At 35.5% G+C, this 20,324-nt stretch overlaps 1 protein-coding gene across 1 annotated transcript in view; it reads right to left on the bottom strand.

Moving 5' to 3' along the window:
* The window catches only part of LOC138693302 (zinc finger protein 235-like), a 103,502-nt gene that overhangs the window by 78,037 nt on the left and 5,141 nt on the right, over positions 1-20,324 (bottom strand). The window contains exons 3-5 of the mRNA XM_069817172.1: positions 9,458-9,568; positions 5,968-6,081; positions 513-595 (exon numbers count right to left, since the gene is read on the bottom strand). Coding sequence (XP_069673273.1) covers positions 513-595; positions 5,968-6,081; positions 9,458-9,568 — 308 coding nt within the window. The remainder of the gene's footprint in view (positions 1-512; positions 596-5,967; positions 6,082-9,457; positions 9,569-20,324) is intronic.

The raw sequence follows: 20,324 nt of genomic DNA on the forward strand, positions 1-20,324 counted from the left end.
TAATGTCTTGAAATTAATGGTATTACTTACGGTTTACTCAGTATATTGGAAATGTAACTGCGAGTTGTGGTCACTAGTCATAGAGATAAACAATAAACGTACATCCAATATGATTTTCAACAATGCATTCTTGTTTATACAAGCAGTTAAATTTAAGCAGTTTCGCAGTATAACGTGATACCAGTATTACAATATAATTATGCAGTTGTACACTTTCCTTTTACTGTCGCCGCAACCACGACAATGCGACTTCCGACTTCCACAATGTGTTCAAGAACAAACTTCAGAAAAGATTTACCAACAAGAGTTTCAAAAACAAATTATACTGTTAAAAAAAAAAGAAGACAGAGAGAGAAAATGCCGCCCCCTGGAAAATTGCCTAGGTTGCCAAGGCCTAAATTCAGCTCTCTTCCTCATATATACTGTAGCAAGGCTCATCAATAGCCTTCTAAGTTCTCATTTAACTCAACCAGAAAAATTAAGCACAAATTAATCACACACACCAGACTCACCTTTCAGTCAAAACTTCAGATTCCCCTCGAACTAATTCCAGCTTCTTCTCTCCATTTTCAGTGATCACGCCAATGGTCTCATCCTGGAAATAATAAACGCAACTAAGAAAATGGACAGCTCATCACTGGTCATCTCATTTATGTTTTGTGTCATGTTCTTAGTGTGCGTATCCAATGAATGTTTTCGTCACTTGGGTAAATATGTTCGATCATGATTGAATTTTTATGTACAACTAATGGATAATATCTTTCATCACAAAAATTCATCGTCCTTGGTATTTACTTGCTCCTTTATACATTACATGATTGCATAACGCGACGTTTGTCGCAAAATTTTCCAAATGAATGAGAAATGGCAACCAACTGGCATGTCAGTATGATCCGCAGAGCAATGAAAAATAGAGTCACGAAGCAATATATTACTAACAAACTTATGTAACTCGACGATTTCAACTGATTGTTACTAGACTACCATTCATAAATTGTACATCCAAGAATGTTCTGTGCTGATCATAAGGTGACTGAGGGCCGGTTTCACCAAGCTTCAGTAAATCAATCCAAATGAAACATTAACTAGTGAACATTAAAATATTTAACGATTCACTAAAATGCGAGCTGTTCACCAAACAAATTTTCTTAACATTTGATGAACAGTAAGTAATGGCTCATTATGGAAAATAAGTGCGATCTATGAATTTTTCATAACCATAACAGAACATCTTTCTACTCTATCGCAAATCGTGTACAGTATTAGAAAAAAGTTTTGTTCTGTCTCTCGGTAATGGGAATGTTGAAGTTTTGACCGTGATTTATGCTAGTATGTTTATATTGCGCTGTCTCTATAGACCTCAAGCTGAGCAGCTGTAAGCATCTCATCGCACTGCTGACTTCATGGCTCTTCTGTGGAGCAGTCAGTAGCATGCTGGCTTCCGAACTCCCGGTCCCGCGTTCGATTCCCGATCAGATCAACTTTCTTTTTTTTTTCATTAACGTAATTAATTTTTTATACATGTTACCTCTCTTAATTTTTTATAGTGGAACGAATTATTTCCCAACTATGACTCGACTAGGAGAATTAAAAAACTCTTGGGAGATCAATTTTATTCCCTAAATGAAACAAAGATAAACAAACAAATTAAAGAAAAATAAAAATATATATATGTGGATCTAATATTTTGTCCACATGCCACTGGCGTCTATCGCTGCTTGGCATCGTCAGGGCATTGAGTTCACCAGATCAAGGAAATAGTTCTGGTCCTCAGCGAGATCTCCCCAGGTAGCCAGAATTTGATCTGGATTTTGAGGTGAGTTGTCTCGATATTTGTCAATCCTCTTCGTTTTCAGGCCTTCCCGTGAAGCATCTTAAGGTTTATGGCAGTGCATAGGGTGGTTATCCTGCTGGAAAATTAAATTTCCTTCGGGAATAAAACGATTATAAATTTCATGAATCCAATTCTTCCGCTTCTGTTTTAAAACCAGTGCAAACAATAACAATCCCTCTGGATCCATCCTCTTGGTCATCTTGTAGAAAATGTCTCTGATGGTTGAAGCATTTATTATAGTATCTAGTGTACCCATGTTCATACCTTATCACTAGCTATAATATCTCACAAAAGCATAGCGCTATATAATATAGTGTCTGGTGTGCGCTGGTCTTTAGTCAACAGTGTGACTATTAAACATATTAAAATATTAATAAAGATTTAAGTAACATATAGTAAAGGAATAACTATTTTCACACCCCATTATTTCATTTATAAGTCGCAGGGCGAAAAATATTTTCACAAATAATGCGAACCATGTCTAATTAATTTCAAGTAAATCAAGTTAATGTCCGATTTCGTGATAGTCATATCCTGGAGTATTGCATTGGTTCATACAGAACGTTTTTAAGGAAACTTTAGTCTAGTGGGCAGAGCGCCTGTTTTTGTATCAGTCGGTCATGTGTTCGACCTCGCTGTTATGCATTCCTTTTTCTTCTATATTTGTTAAATTAATTTACTTCTTTATTTGTTAACAATCTTTACCGTACTACTTATTAACGCTGAATTATTTTCCATGGAACTTGTTCTAACTTTAATGCTTAATAAATGCTTAAGGACTTTACTAATAGACGGTAGTATATTACACACACTATTTAAAGGGTGTAATTGATATCTTGTTATTTGAAGTGTTGTATCAGTGAGGAAGTGTGTTGTGTCAGTGAAGTGTGTAGTGTCAGGGAAATCTATTGTGTAAGTGAAGTGTGTTTGTGTCAGTGAAGTGGCTGTGCAAAGTATTTGAACAGTGAAATGGTGTTGAAGTGTTAGTGAAATCAGGATAGAATTCAGCAAATTCAGCTTGTTTTGCTATTAGATCTATGCAAAAGATAGTAAATATCAATACCTTAAAAACAATATACCTTTGCATACTTCCACTCGGTAATGAGTTTTGGAATAATATTCTGGGGAAATTCCACAGATAGATATTTCTATTACAAAAAAGAGTAATTAGAATAATAGTAAGTGCCAAATTAGGGAATCGTGTAGGACTATTTTAAAAAAACTACAAATAATGCCCATGGCTTGTCAGTATATCTTTTCATTAATAGTCTTCCTCGTATGTAATCGTGAAAACTTTGTAACTAATTCAACAGTTCAGAGCATAAATACACGTCAAAAAAATTACTTTCATATACCATCGGCAAATCTATCATGCTATCAAAAAGGAGTGCGTTATATGGCAGTAAAAATTTGTAATAGCCTCCCTATCGATATAAAAAATGAAACTCAAAACATGAAATTATTTAGGGGCAAATTAATGAAGTACCTAATTTCTCACGCCTTCTATTCTGTAGGTGAATTCATGACATTCACTAACACTTCATGAAATTGATACTAAAACTATGTGTTGTACTAGTAGACGATATTGTAAATCTCATCTGTATATATTTCATCTAGACTGTGACTATAAATTAAGATTTTATAATAGTATTAAGTTTTTTGACTTGTTCCATATTCTAGCTGTAAGCGTGTATGAATACCATGGAATGTTAATATATACAATACAATACAATACAATACAGTGCAGTGAGTGAATTGACAACGAAATAAGTGTAGTGCTGAAAGGTACTTGTGCAGGTGTAAACCTGTCACACTCATGGGTCTTAGTTCGAACTTAGGGTTAAGATACAAATTAGATTTACTTTAAATGTTATTTTAAGTGATCATGCTTAATTTAAATTAGGATGCTCATTGTTATTGTTATTGTTATTGTTATTATTATTATTAATCATTATTATTAATTACTGTTTTTTATTAGTTGTGTTTATTATTAATTGTCATTATTGAGTGTAATTATTTACCACTGCCACCGGGTATATATCCATTTGTAGTGTGAATAAATACATACACATACACATGCAAATTTCAACTACTAAGGGACGACATACAACGAAACGAAACTAATTCTATTACCTCAACTAGTCATTCTCTTGTGAATCAGAACACTCGTCCTCTGATCATGCGCACTGCAACCTTTCTGGGACTATGCGAAAAAACTGTTTTCTAAGACAGTACCTGCTATATCATTTGCATGCATGGCAACAATGAAGCAAAGCAGTTACAAAATAATAGTAAATGGAGAAAAAGTATTATTATTATTATTATTATTATTATTATTATTATTATTATTATTATTATTATTATTATTTTATTGCCATAACTATAGCTTTGTAATTATTGCATTCCTGATCATAGTGGTGACCTCATTTGGGGGAGTATGATATTTTACTTAGACTACAATACCTGCAATTTAGATATAGATAATACTCCTGAAATCCGCGATTCAGAGTGAAAAATATTCAAGACATAAATTTACTGTACTGAGAAGTATAGTTGCTGAGCTGAAAGAAAGTAGAAACTTGATACCAAATACGCTGTGTTAAATAACTATTTTCAAGGCAGAAGTTCAATGTGCGTGTAAATTTAATTCTAATAAATGAAAGTTAATATACCAATTAAGTTTCGTTTTGTTTGAATGCTCATTGTGTATTAATTAACTAATATTTCTTAGGTATGGATATATAATAACCACTTTCATGTGTTAAAATAGAAACTCAGTTGTATGTTACCTAGTTGACTAGTTTCAGCTTTGTCTCAGCCATTCTTATGATATTCTAACCTATGATCAGTTTCTTCTAAAATTTTGAGTAAAATTATCTTCGTGACGCGGTATATTTCCTGAATTCTTGCGTCATTCAAATTTTCAAAATGATAGTTTCTTAAGTGGTTAACATTATCTCCATCTGAATCTTAATTTTCCAGATATAACAATTCTACGTCGAAACGTTTCGCCATTTTATATTGCAACTAGTGAACATTTAAAGATGGAAATTTCTATCACTAAATTTAATGATAGCTTTACTGGTTCATTAGGCTAGAGATGCTTGGTGAGCTATAAAAATGAATAATGAACCAGTAAATAAAATAATGAATCATTAAAACCTTAGTGAAGCTTGGTGAAACCGACCCTGACAGTGAAATCTAATGACACTTTAATTTCCAAGATAGTTTAGTTAGTCTAAGAGGACTGAACATGCCTTGGGTATTCAACCTACACAGAAACGGCCAAAACATTCAGATACTGTATCACTGGTTGTAACAATATCTTTTGATGAAATAGATCTGTGATTATGAACAAAGTACACAAAAGTATATTTAGATGTATGCTTTCAGAATGCAATGGACTTGTATTTATAGTTATGTGGAATTCAAGATAATTCTATGTTTTACGGAAAAAAGAAACTATTTTATTTGGATATTCGTAAGGAATGACAATTTGTATGTAATGGATACCTGATATTTTCTTTCTTCATTTTTCAATACATATTTTTAATATAAATTCAATTCCTTTCACACTAAAAGTCTTAAAATAGTATTAATAAATATACATCTTCATGCCTGTTGCAAATGTATGTTATGTTAAACAGCGTGCCTTGGCAAAGAACAAAAAATAAGGAGCTCACTGCGATGAATTAAAGAGGATAAGTAGAAGGAGATTTAAAAGTAGGATGATATGTTGAATATCATGAATGGAAGTATCTCGTTCATCTTCTATATTAAAATAACTGATAGGAGAAGAGCTTATAGTAGACAAAGAAAGAGTCACGAAAGATAAGAAGTGTACAAGTGACAAGAATTAACTAAATTGCGATTTTTAAATTTTAAGCCACTTCTTCACAGGAAATCTCACACATCATTTATAGTAAGTAGACCTACTTCTAATAACTATGTGACAATATCAATTAAAATCACAGTCCATCGAATAGAAATATATTTAATACTGTGTCAATAATACTGAAGGTATAATGACGCACTATAAAACGCTGTGAGTGAAGTATTGTGGCTGTTGGTTGGCAGCAGAAAACAAGATTAACATCAAGAGGGATGATGGGGAAACAATCAATATCACTCACTTCGGGCTGACATGGCCTCGTGAAAGGAAACGTTATTGCCTCCGGAGTTTCCTCAACTTTCACTTCCCATTTGACATCGCAGTTGAGGGTGTTGCACTGTACAGATTTTTCTTCCTGCAGAATAATAATAATAATAATAATAATAATAATAATAATAATAGCAATAATAAATTATTTTATTTAACTTGGCAGATTTGAGGCCATAGCCCTTCTCAGACACTCAACCAATATATCATAAATTTCTAATTAATGAGGAGCAATAAAAACATGTTCAAAATGGATGATATTTTAGATCACATGGAAGAAAGTACCTCGTTCATCTTTTATATTAAAATAACTCTTTGAAGAAAAGCCTAAGGTCTGTAAAGAGTCATCGGTAACAAGGAACAAACAAGAGGCAAGAATCAAGTAAATTGCAACCCCAAATTTTAAGGTACATCTTCACAGAAAATCTCGCAAACATGATTTATACAGTGAGGTTAGTTGGAAACGCTCGGGTTTTGCAGGAGTCATTCCCCGCCAAGAGATGGCATGATCACCGGGAATAGTGTGTCCACATGCTCGACGCACTATGATTATAAATTGAATTAATGTACTTGATATTAATTGCACATATTTGTATAGCTTAATGAAAGTATGCTTGTAAATTAAATTAATCTGCTTACTTTGCACTGTATATATTTGTATAGTTTTGGCTGATGAATTGTATATGCTTTAAATAGAATAGTAATCTGTATAGCTCTATTGATAAATTGTCTTTGTGTTTGTAATTGGAAGTAGTTTGCATGATATGTATTATCAATTTCTGTGTATCACAACTGGTTGAATTGTTTATGGCTTAAATTTAATTAACTTACTTGTTTTGTATTATACATATAGCACAACCGATGAATGATCGTTTGCGTTTGTAAATTTAATAATCTGATTGGCTATGTATTGTATACTTTTAGTAGAGCCATCAATGTAGCTCAGTTGGCAGACTCGCTGGGCTGCTGATCCGGAGCTGCGTTCGGGCTTGGGTTGGTTCCTGCTGTGGGACTGAAGACGGATGGTCTATGGCGAGTCCTCGGCATCAACCCCTTTGATTTGATTACCTGGTTGGGTTTTTCTGAGGTTTTCCCCAACCAAAAGGCAAATGCCGGGTAATATTTTGGCGAAACCTCGGACTTCACCTCATCTCACTACATCTCGCCAAAATATTGTAAAAAATTGCACAAAATTGTAAAAATTGTAGAAAATTACTAAATTGTAATACTGTAAAAATTTGTAAAAATTGTAATTGTAATATGTAAAATTTTGACTTGTTCCACATCTTAAAGCTTCATTGCTCATGTAAGATCTATGGAATAAAATAAATGAATGAATGAAATGCACAAGCAATGAGTGACACTGTAGTTTCGCTTTAGTTGTGTTGTGTTGTGAGAAGTAAGTTGGCTGTCAAAGTTGTAACCATAAAAGTTTAAGTTAAGTTTAAAGTGCTCTGTGTAGGCTACTGTTTTAATGACTTATTCATTACGTGAACGTACTTATCTGTACAATACATACATACGGAAACGAAAATCTTGTGCTGCAACGGGACGCAAATTTTGGGAAAAAGTTTCCAGAGAGACCTGTTTCAGTTGCCAGTAAAATAAGAAGACTTTATAAGAAGTTCATGCGAATAGGTTCGGTAAACGATGAAAAACAGAAAAGAGAATGCCGTGTTCTGACGTAAGAGAAACTTCATAAAAAGATGTCAAATGTGTGTTGCAGTAAATGGAGGACATTTGGAGCAACGAATATGAGCTTGATAAATACTGTAACTTTTAAGCATTGTAACAGTAGGATCACGGGCCTAAAAGTGCCAGAGACGCACACATGTTCCTGGCAGTAACCAACACATTGATAACCAGACCGGCTCAGGATGAAAACGTGAGTATCCCCAACTAACCTCCATGTTCCAGTTCTAATAACTATGCGTCAATATCCATTGAAAATCATAGTCCATGAAGCTGTGAAATGGTTCATATCATGCTAATAATACTGACGCTGTAATGATGCATCACTGTAAGTGAATACTATGGAGACAGAGTTCAATATTAATAATAATAATAATAATAATAATAATAATAATTATTATTATTATTATTATTATTGTTATTATTATTATTTATACTGGGAGAGTTACAGCCATAAGGCCTTCTCTTACACTCTACCAATCACTCTACCAATGAATAGCAGAATAGAAAACAAAATTAATACCAAGAGGGTTCAGGAGGCAACAGTTCATAATCATCACACATCTCAGGCTCACACGTAATAGAAGGAAACGTAATTGGCTAACTGCCTCTGAGGATTCCTCAATGTTCAACTGCCTGCTGACTTCACAGTTTGGGGTGTTACATTGCACAGATATGACTTCCTGCAGGATATAAACATCCCATGCCTTTGTAAATAATGGGGAATAATACTTACTTACTTACTTACTGGCTTTTAAGGAACCCGGAGGTTCATTGCCGCCATCACAGAAGCCCGCCATTGGTCCCTATCCTGAGCAAGATTAATCCATTCTTTATCATCATATCCCACCTCCCTCAAATCCATTTTAATATTATCTTCCCATCTACGTCTCGGCCTCCCTAAAAGTCTTTTTCCCTCCGGCCTTCCAACTAACACTCTATATGCATTTTTGGATTCGCCCATACGTGCTACATGCCCTGCCCAACTCAAACGTCTGGATTTAATGTTCCTAATTATGTCAGGTGAAGAATACAATGCGTGCAGTTCTGTATTGTGTAACTTTCTCCATTCTCCTGTAACTTCATCCCTCTTAGCCCCAAATATTTTCCTAAGCACCTTATTCTCAAACACCCTTAATCTCTGTTCCTCTCTCAAAGTGAGAGTCCAAGTTTCACAACAATAACAACAATACAGAACAACCAGTACTGTTGCTCCCAGATATTGAACTTCTCGACCTCTTCAAAAGATAAATTTCCAATTTTTATATTTCCATTTCGTACAATATTCTCGTCACGAGACATAATCATATACTTTGTCTTTTAATGGGGAATAATAGAAGGTTTAAATAATGGATAGGATTTTGGATCACACGGATGGAAGCATATTGTTCATCTTCTATATTAAAATAAAAGAGACCATAATCTACAAATAGTCACTGAAGGCATGAACTGAAGAAGTTATGGACATTATTTCAACAGACATTTTGGAATTGCATATGAGATAGTTCTTAAGAAGGCATTTCGAACATAAGAAATAATAGGGATAACAACTGTGCACCAATACCCATTGCATACAAAGTTGTAAAATTCCATTGCTACCGAAATTAAAATTAAAATCATATTCCATCAAGGTGAGAAATCATCAATATTCTTAAGTTAATAGGTAATGAAGGCGTAATGATACATCATGAAGCAATTCCAGTGCAGTTTCATGGGCTGTAAAGATTCATATGAAGAGATTTGAGAGGGAAACGATCAATAGCATCACTCACCTCAGACTCAGTCTTCACTGAAGGAAACGTAATTGGCTCTGAAGATTCCTCCATTTTCACGTTCCATATGACATCATAGTTGGAGGTGTTACACTGCATTGATATCTCTCCCTGCGGAATATCAATACATCATAATTTACTGATTAAAAATCTGTGGGATAGCCTACATTACATATTAGGTTTAGGGATGATGAATAACACTGAGAAATGGACCAGTTGTTGAAATGTTTCCTACACCACTGGCAAAAGTCGATCAAGAAAAAATATTATACATATCTCACTTCCTCAATGTCATGCAGAAGCAAGGTTGTCCTGAATACAAAATGAAGTAATGCCACATAAAATATTAGTGACGTAGCATTGGCACTAAACCCGTCACTTCATTTCTGCCGGAAGGCTTGAAATTGTAGCAAGAAACGAGGGAAGCAAATTCATAATCCATTAAGTAATGCAATATATATTCTATAAGTTACTCATGCTGCTGTTTGAATTAAGTGTTGAAATGTTTCATGTATGCATAAATATCTATTTTTAGTTGGTTATTTAACCACGCTGTATCAACTACTAGTGCATAAATTACTGGCATTTTATGCAATGCATCCTTTAATTAACAACTAAATAAAAATCAAGGAAATACTTATATAGTGTTTGTGGCTAGCTATACAAAATTGGATGAGGGGCTATTATTCTGCCCACACACTAATATATGGAAGAAGCTGTCATGGAAAACTCAGCACTGGATGTCATGTCAGACATGAGAATAATGTACTGTTTTCATACAAGATTCCACATTCTTAATATACAAATTTCGGAAAATATCCAAGTATATCTTTCCATTCTCTCTTTCATTATTCATAACCTCTCCGTAATTTAATCACATATACCATAAATATATATAGTGACTAAGGGCAGTGACATCACCAGCATCAGAGCAAGGGGGTTGCAGACGGGTGTGATCAGTAAACATAGGGTGTGGGGTGTAAAAATGTGGTACACAAAAAAATTCAAAATGTTATTATCGCTGCGCTAGCCAGAGTAACGACCGGCGAGTCTTTGATATTTTTAAGTCATTGTTTGTCGCTTGTGATTGTGGTTCTTTTAGTCCCACCGCTCCAATCATATTCTACAAAAAACGGTTGCTGCCAATGGCAATCCAGGATTGAATTTTGATGTGTACATATAAAGTCCACGTGCAGTAAGAACCAAGGTTGCCATTTTTAATAACAAATGTTCGTTCAGTTTAGTAAATCGTTTCAAGTGGAAGTTATATGTTGGTGTTAATATTTAAGATGTGGAGGCCATGGGAAGGCGATGATGAAGTTGAAAGTAATGTAAATGCGTGTGTTCCTTCAACTAGTAGAAGTAAGACAATTACAGGTAGCAAATGTATGGGGACATTGAATAAACAGTCTCAGAAAATAATTTGTAATGTGTATGCCTACGTCAGAAATAATAAATTGGGCAAGGGACCGATTACAGAGACCGCAAAAGCTGTTGGATTAAGTAGGCAAGCCGTAAGCAGAGTTGTAGAAAGAAGTCCTAAAACACCAAAAAATGTAAAAATAAAAAACAGAAATTCGAAAAAGTTGATAACTTCACCTGCGATCTGAATTGTCGAAAGGTGTATGATTTTTTTAAAAAATGGACAGTCGCCAACAGTTAGTGAAATATTAATAGAACTTCAAAAAAAGTGTGAATTCCCCTACAAAGAAACAACACTGAGAGAATTATTGAAAAAGTTAGGATTCGGGTTCCGAATTCTTAACAAAAGACGCGTGATAATGGAGTCGTCGAGAATAATAATGTGGAGGTACAAATATTTGAACACACTTCGTTCTAAAAGATCGGCAGGCCATAAAATTATATTTTTGGACGAGACATGGTATGACACTCATGATGTCCCCAAAAAAGGTTGGGATGATGGGAGTTGCTCATGTGCCTTCAATGCCCCTGTATCTCACGGGAAACGAATTATGGTTTTGCACGCAGGTAGTAGTGACGGCTGGGTTCCTTTCAGCTAGAAATATAGGTGACTCCAAAGCAGATTCACATGATGAAATGAATTCTGAAATTTTCGAGGACTGGTTTACAAACAAATTAATGAAAAATCTTCCAACAAGCCCTCCGTGTATAATTCTAACGGATAACGCTGCTTATCATTCCAGGCTACAGTTTAGGCTACCAAATAGATCCACAAGAAAGGATGATATTATTAGCTTCATGGTACAACACAATCTAGAAGTACCCAATCCACTCCCCACTATATCTGTATTGCTTCAACTTATAAAAGAAGCTAGTATCAGTAGAGAGTTTGTCATTGACAAAATTGCAATGAGGTTTTGCGGTTGGCCCCATATCACTGTAATTTAAATGCTATTGAACTTATTTGGGAACGCTTAAAACATGAAGTTCGAAAACGAAATGTGACTCCATCACGTAGTGACAGTGTATGCAGAACTATACGAGAATGTGTTGAACTTATAAATTCGGAATTGTGGACAGAGTGTGTTAACAGGACAAGAGAAATAGAAAGCCAATATATTGTTCGCGATTCTGAAAACGACAGAGACTCGTTCATTATAAGCGTAGGTGACAGTGACAGTGAAAGAATCAGTTCAGATGAGAGCTAGGATGTCAGGTAATTAATAACTGTAATTTACATATTTATTTAATTAATGTAGTTAGATAGCATGGAATTATTATTATTATTATTATTATTATTATTATTATTATTATATAATATTAGTTATAAAGTAGTCTTGTTTCTCGTTTGTACGCCCTGCAGTTTGAAAAAGACGCGACAACATCGCTTTAGAACAGTATGCAATCGACAGATCTGTTATTGTTGTTAACCTTTTCTTTGATCTGCCGGTCATTACTCTGGCTCACACGGCGATAATATCTCTCATGCACTTGCGCGCGCACCACTACCACCACCACCTCCTCGAAACATCGAAGGAGGAGAGTTCGGTCTGGTGCTGTGGACTGAATTCGGCATAGCCCAGTGGTCAGATTAGGACCCGGGTTTGATCCCCGGCGCCGGAGCGAATTTTTCTCCTCAAACATTAATTGTCCATATTACAGATATTATTCTGTAGGACAAATTAATAAAATCTTTAATATTCTCATAGCCAGCAGTGCATATTTCTGTACAGATTACTGTGCACTTAACTGCTGAATCCCGGCCAAACAGTCACTCAGTTGAGTGCGCCCCTGTAAAATGGCAGTTGACTTGGACATAAAACGTCAACGTATATGTCTAACTTGGAGTCAGGCCACAAAGGGGAACATCGAAGGAGGAGATTTCGGTCCGGTGCTGTGGATTGAATTCGGCGTCAAAGCGCTTCGTACGTAGAACCAAGGACCCAGGTTCGATCCCCGGCGCTGGAGCGAATTTTTCTCCTCAAACATTAATTGCCAATATTACATGATATTATTTTGTAGGACAAATTAATAAAAACCTTTAATATCTGAAGATTTTCAGAGCGAATAGCTCATGTTGTAGGTAACAAAAAACTATAATATCATATTGGTGGAAAGTAAATAGTTATTTCAGAATTTTATTTTATGTTTAAAAACCTGTTATTCATTAACTATAGGTAGTATTGTGATTTTTGTCCATATAGATACAAAAACTAATAAAGAACAATTTATCCCTCTGACGTATTTCAATAGTGTGGATGGTTATCATGTTTTAATTTTTTTTTTAATTTTATTGGATTATTTTACGACGCTGTATCAACATCTAGATTATTTAGCGTCTGAATGAAATGAAGGTGAGTCCGGGGTCCAGCACCAAAGTTACCCAGAATTTGCTCGTATTGGGTTGAGGGTAAACCCCAGAAAAAACCTCAACCAGGTAACTTGCCCCGACCGGGATCGAACCCGGTCCACCTGGTTTCATGGCCAGATGCGCTGACCGGTTATCATGTTAATTTAATTAAAAAGAACTCTAATTTCAAGCCACTCCACAAAGCGAGTTGGCTGCAAAACAGTACCAAAGAACAGCTCATCTAGTGAGACAAATCTGATTTGTTGACCTCTTACATCTGTAGGGTCACGAGAAGAGTGTGTTAGCATCGATGTTGCTGGACTGCTGAAACTTCAAACCTAATTTCTTAATTAATCGCGCACTTAACCAAAAACGTAATATATCTTTTCTCTTCATTTCAGTGTACCCTATTGTCCTTTTCAATCTCCAAGGTTATTTCACTTAAACCCTGTATGTAAAACTGTAATTTAAATTTAGGGTATACTGAAATAAGGGAGTAAATAATTTAACATAGAAAATATTAATAGCTTTTAAACAAGTCAAATCCCTGTGGGTTCAGTGATATAATAACTGTCTGCAAAGAAAATAATAGAAGATTAATATTGAAAGAAGAACAGTTGGCAAACACTTTGGAATCCACATATCGTAGCTTTACACTTTGTTGTAACAAAACTAGTAAGCACTGCAGTTTCCTCAACTTCAGTATCTGATGTAAGATCACAGCTGCGGTCCACAAATTCCGTCTTTATTCCAGTGCTGTGGCAATTCAATAAATTCCCTTCCTGCAGAAGACACAGACATGATGCACATTATGTAATCTATAAGAGCTTGTAAGAATGCTACATGCTGCACTCTGTTCCTCATACTGGGGACTGATTGCTAATTAAGGCACATATGAGATGCAATATAATGAAAATAATCGATATTAAAATAACAACAAGATGTTAAAACAGACATATGACACAGAAATTAAAAATGTTTACCGGTACTTATAGAAGTGAGGAATATATTGTAATTACCTTTCTGGAATAGTACTAACAATTGAAGGGTAAAAAAAAAAATTATTATACTGTTTCTGTACATATTTCATTCTGAATCGAAATATCTCAAGATACATTTATGAAATACATATGAAATGAAAGAATAAAAAAGTAGTGTTACTGACTGATAATCTAAATATTTTAGTTCAATATGAGTTACAGAATAATTCAGTGCTAGATCATCCATGATGAAATCTTTACCACTCTCATTAAGACGTGATCAAGATCTGGAGATGTGTCAATGGCAATTCTACAAATAGCCATTAAGACTTCCACTTTTGGTAAGATAGGAAGACAGGATTCATCAAGATTGGGCATATTGGAATCCAATAATACATTAGGATAATTGAAGAGTCCACTGCAAGAATGATGGATGTCACTTTCTTGTTGAAAATGAACCAAGGCTGTCAATACATAGCTTAAAACACACAGAATGTACATAGAGAGTTATATGGCATTAACACTGATAGTCACTGTCCAGTAATAATCGGAAAATCTCAGTTAAGCTTTGAGCGCTAACCATTTCAAACTTTCAATTGCTTCTCCTGCAAAATGTATTCCAAATGACATCCATCATTCTTGCAGTGGACTCTTCAATTATTTCTGACGCAGTCGTTTCTAGTTCAGTAGAGACTGTGGGAAAGACCTTCTAATTCCGTAGTTGGAACCCTATTACTTTGCAGTCTCTCAATGCCAAGTACATGACTGTCACCCTTCCCTCGCTGATTATAGAATTGAAATTGTGTTATTTGGTAAAGGAATTTGTCTTGTCTTTTAGTTGTGTTGTGCCCAGGGATTATGATAAGCAATCATAACTTTGTTATGACCATAAGCAATATATTTTCACTTTATTTGAAGTAATGAAATCGTACTTATTAAAACATTCAGTTTAATCATTGCAGACATGCTTTGACATGCGACAGAGATCGCTTCCTGTTTCGACAGATTACAGAATACAGCTTAGCTAACTCAGCAAGAAGCAAGAGTCCAGTCCTTGAATAAGACAGGAAATGCATACGCTTGCATTTTAGCTCAAAGTCAGTCTTACATATAACGACATATAACGAAAAATACATAGATTATGCAGCAATCTCGCGAGACATATAATTGGCGATTATTCTGAACTCTGATTTTCTATTGGTGTAATCAAAAACAGAGATTCAGTCGTGAGAGTTCCTTAAATCTGTATTGTTCCAAGTGACAACAGGACATGCCGATCCAAAATAATGGTTAAGAGTCAGAAGCGTGGTGTTTAGTGAATGCAATACCGTCTTTTGAGAAGGTTCGCGGGAAAAATAGCGTCACTCTGTTATGTCGCAAAGGGCGCAGTTCGAGAACTTATAAATGGACATGAAACGTCCAAATTGCGGTCATTAGTCAAGACAGCGGTCATGCAGTAGCAGTCGTAACTTCCCAACATCCAGAAAGAAGGCAGACAATGGCATCATCTCTGAATAGCACCAGGGTTCGCCCTACAATCAACTGTAAGTAAGGTCAACAGTTCAATTCTTGTAATTTACATTTAACTAGTTCATTTTGATACTTTAAAATTAACAGCAATTTTGTTACTTCATAAATAATCGCTCAACTTCAATATTCTATATTTATCTGTTCAAATTTGATATTTTGTTAATAAACTTAGTAATAGTGATTATTTCGAAAGCCTGAGATCACATTCTAAATAGGAATCCCTCCTATCCATAAGCAAGTACAGTATATAAATCATGTCAGAGAGTTAGGAAGTATAACGCAGTGTCTAATTCATTGTGTTGTCTTGATAGTAGGATATAACTCGCGATGTTCTCAAAGATAAGCCATCCGCCCTTGTCATGGCAAGTGGCACGACAGGACTCTGGTGTCAGATGTGGCACAATTGTTGTATCACGTTTTATTTTCTTTTTGGGATTAGTGGACTGTGAATATTGTCGCTGTAATATTAAAAAAATTTTATTATTTTTCCAACTTAATATTTTCTTGCAGGGTGTTTAGGCACAGGAGAAACGTCTGTAGCAGTATTAGCCAGGAATTCAGTCAAATTGGCAATAGCCTGCAATAAAACTAACTATATTTAAATGATGAGAACCAAACTGCAATTATTTTAATGTCCTGTCGAAAGACATTTCACGTCAATGAGCATGAGTTCCATGTCTAAAGTTCTTGTTTAGGATCCTTCTATACTGAGTGAACATATTACAGTGTTTTTCATTATGATACTGTATGTATGCATGTATGTACTACTCAGGACAAAATAATATCATTGCTGATACCAAGTTTACGAACAGTGACACCATCAGTATACTTTGTAGGAAATATCAGTGGCGGCTGGTACTTCAAAATTTTGGTAGTTTACTTTCTTACTACAAAATATTAAGCCTACCATGCTACAGTCGTAAAAATTTTCAAAACCTCACTTATTAACTCTGTCGAGTTTTCGTGTTTTAGAGCGATCCTGGAGATGCTTTGTATAAGCGTCTTCTCCGAACAAAACACAAGGAAAAGAGAACAAAGATTTTCTTCTTTCATAGTCACATAACCAGTGAAACTTCTCGTATGCGCCACCACGTGCTCTCAACCAACTCAACTCAAATAACTGCAGTGGACACGGAAAGCAAAACCATTAATAAAATACAAGCTCATCCTCTTAAAAGAAACTTGTTTTTGCACCAAACTGCAGTCGCAGAGCATGTTCTACCTCTCTTAACTCATTCATTGTCACTCATCAGTAGCTCTGCCATCTGTTTCCATTTTTCAAAGCTCGTTTACTACCTTCCTGTTCGTTTATCAACAACTTAAAATCCACGCTGGACAACACCCTTCTCATCCCCTTGCCCCGAAGAGATACCCAAGATCAAGCCAGTCCCCATAAGAAGCACGGTCGTTTACTGTGGCAAGTCAACGATGAGGCTCCTACAAACGATTCTAGTTGGATGAGAAACTTACTACAGCTGATCATACCAATCGTGTACTTATAGACCACAATAATTTAACTTGTAAATTTTTTTTGGGTGTAGCGCAAACTTGCTACAACCTTAAGGAGCCACGCCTGGGAAATATCAGTTGCCTTTGAACACGACCATTTGTCAGAGTTTCGTGGTGAAGATAATATTGGATATGGAATGTTGACACAGATGGTACTTACTGCTACTTTTCCCTCCTCACTACTTGCTAGTACATATCGATGGCTCAGAACAAGACTGTTACAACTCAAAAAATTCACTTTTTGAGTTATTACTATCATTTGAACACTTGAATTGAGAACTATGCTATGTGACAGTGTTAAAACTCTAAAAATTTCCTAGTGGGACATAAATGCACATTGTTGTGCCATGATTCTCTGATTTGCATCTACAATGGAAAACTTTAAATGGCTCTACTGAAAAATCTCTATTTTTGAGTTGTAACAGTCTCGTTCTGAGCCATCAATTTACATGGACGTAGATACAACAGCGGCGCTATATTGCTAATTAGCACTCCTGTGTCCTCAATAATATGCATGTGTGTGCCGATTTATAAATATGAAGGTATGTACATATGTATTACAGTTAATAACAAGCATATTTATGCGACTCCGATCCTTCGTCCTCATAAGACACGAAATTTGAAAATAAATATCAGTCTGGAATACTTGCGGAATAATGTGTTGTATGTAATAAATACAGGGACATCATTTTATTTTTACTTCAATTTTTATTGTACCTGAGTTTTGGAATGTACTTCACTCCCACCCCGAGGGCGCGTAAGCAGTACTGAGTTACTGAGTATAGTACGTTTCAGAAATATGTTCGCGTTTTCCAGTGACGAAAGAGCTTTCAATATTCAATCATATTTTCGTACGGGTACTGTCGTCCGTTTCCCTATGTCGCATCCCGGTTTCCCCCACCTGCTTCTGTTCGCCCCTTTGTAAAGTCTAGTAGCTGGGCCTATCTTAGCTCTTTTCTGAAAAACATTAATTTCTGTTAGGAATTGGACGTCTACGTAATATTATTCAAGTGTTTAAAATAACTTAAATAAAAGGGCCTCCTTAAGTAATTAACTGTCACGTGATTTCCCCCTCCTTTCTACAACCCTGCAACAAAACCACTTGAACGGACAGTAGATAGTATTTCTGAGTGATTTTATCTTTTCGGATCGGGCAGAAGTGAAGATTGAATTTACAGTACATAAGGTACTCTTTTATAGAGTAGGTACAGAATTATTTCAACATGAGTTACTCGTACGAAGGACGAAACTGGTAATTGGAATTAGGTACAATAGTCTATAGTGCGATAATATGGACAAAAGAACTGAAGCCTGTATCGAAATGAACGGCCACCATTTTCTAAAATGTGTTTAAATATCCATATTATAATTATTTTTCAATTTAACTTCATTCTGTATATAGTACGCTAATGTGCTGTAACAGTACAATATACACTGCATAATTAATACTTCCGAATGGATAGCTCAATTCGTGTGTAAAACACTAAGTGTTAATACAGTACTGTATTTTGATTAAACAAAAACCTAATGAAAATTATCAAACTCAAAATTGCGATATTTCCTAGTTTACATAAATGGATGAACTACTTTTCTTCCCTCCTATACCTAGTAAAGTGATTTGTATTTTACGCCAGTATCATCGAACTCCATCGTGGAAAGGGTAGCAAACGCTGTTTCCTGTTTCAATCTTTAATAGAAAGGTATAGCCAGGTTAATATTAAAAATGTTAGTAAAAATAAAATGATGTCCCTGTATTTACAATATGCAATACAACATGTGCAACAATATAGGACAATGTTTCTAAACTATTTACTTTTAAGTTGTACTCTTGCAATTGTCTTTGTATATTGTGGCAACCATGATGGAAAGTTCTCGCTACCTCGGGAGTCGATCACGCGTCCCACAGAAGGCAGGACGCGCGAGAAAACAGGCAGCGCGACGAAGAGTAAGGAGACTGCAGCCACGCGGACTGGGGGGGGACGGACCTAAGGGGAACGTCTGCATTCCGAGAGGGGAAGGAGGCAGACTGCTGCTGTAGTAGAGAAACTCGAGACATTTCCAGTAACAGATTATTCCCGAAGACCGATTGCTGTAGAAACGTTGAGAATGTGTGATTTGGTAATAAATATAAGACGCGAAGAAGGCCAAAGCCAGTTTTAGTTTTGACAGCAAGCCAGTCAGTTTTTGTGAAGCAGTCTTCGAGACCGCAGTTCGACTTCAGTGAGTTTGTGTAGCAGCAGTGAGCGTCCAGGCGGAAGCAACGCGGCCGGAAGTCTTGAGTTCGAATGCAGTGGCCTGTCTCTGGAAGTCTTGGGTTCGATATACTGTGAACTTGAGTGAATGAGCTAGAAGAACTAGCCAAGGCAAACGAACTGTGAACTGAGAACTGACAGTTTTGTTTTGTAAATAGTGATTTGTGAACATTGGTTGAGATTAGGAGTACATTGTTGTTCTCAAGAATAAAAGTGAACTGTCATCGTTGCTGTGTGGAGTGATATACCCATTGTTGACGGGAGTGTTTAAATTCAGAAATATAGAAAATCATTGTTGTTGTAATAAAAGTAACATTATTGTGTTGAATTAAAAAGTCACAATATTCCCTGGGGGTTTTTTTTTTTTGGTCATTGTGAAGTTAATGACATTATTTTGTCATTTACCTCTCAAATAAATGAAATAGGAAAATGTTTCACACAGAATCAATGATAACATGGTATTATTTTTAATCCCTTACAAATGCAAGAAAAAACAAATACCTAATTGCAAATTATATAAAATTTCTTTACCACCTATTATATCTAAGTTATTACGATTGTTTTTATTCACTAACGATCTCTCCCTTAGTCGTTACTTCATTTTTCCAATTCTGACCATTATTTGAAGTCCAATTCTCTATTTTGGATTTTCTCCCTTCAATCATCCACTCAAAAAAAATCAAATGCTTGCCAAACAGAATTCAAATGTCATACTATTTATTCCTCAACAGCGTCTATTATTAGCTCTTGAAGTCCACACCTGTGGAGTGACAGTTAGCGAGTCTGACCACGAAACCAGGTGGCCCGGGTTCGTATCCCGGTCG

The sequence above is a fragment of the Periplaneta americana genome, chromosome 17 (genome assembly GCF_040183065.1).
Source record: "Periplaneta americana isolate PAMFEO1 chromosome 17, P.americana_PAMFEO1_priV1, whole genome shotgun sequence".
Taxonomy (NCBI): domain Eukaryota; kingdom Metazoa; phylum Arthropoda; class Insecta; order Blattodea; family Blattidae; genus Periplaneta; species Periplaneta americana.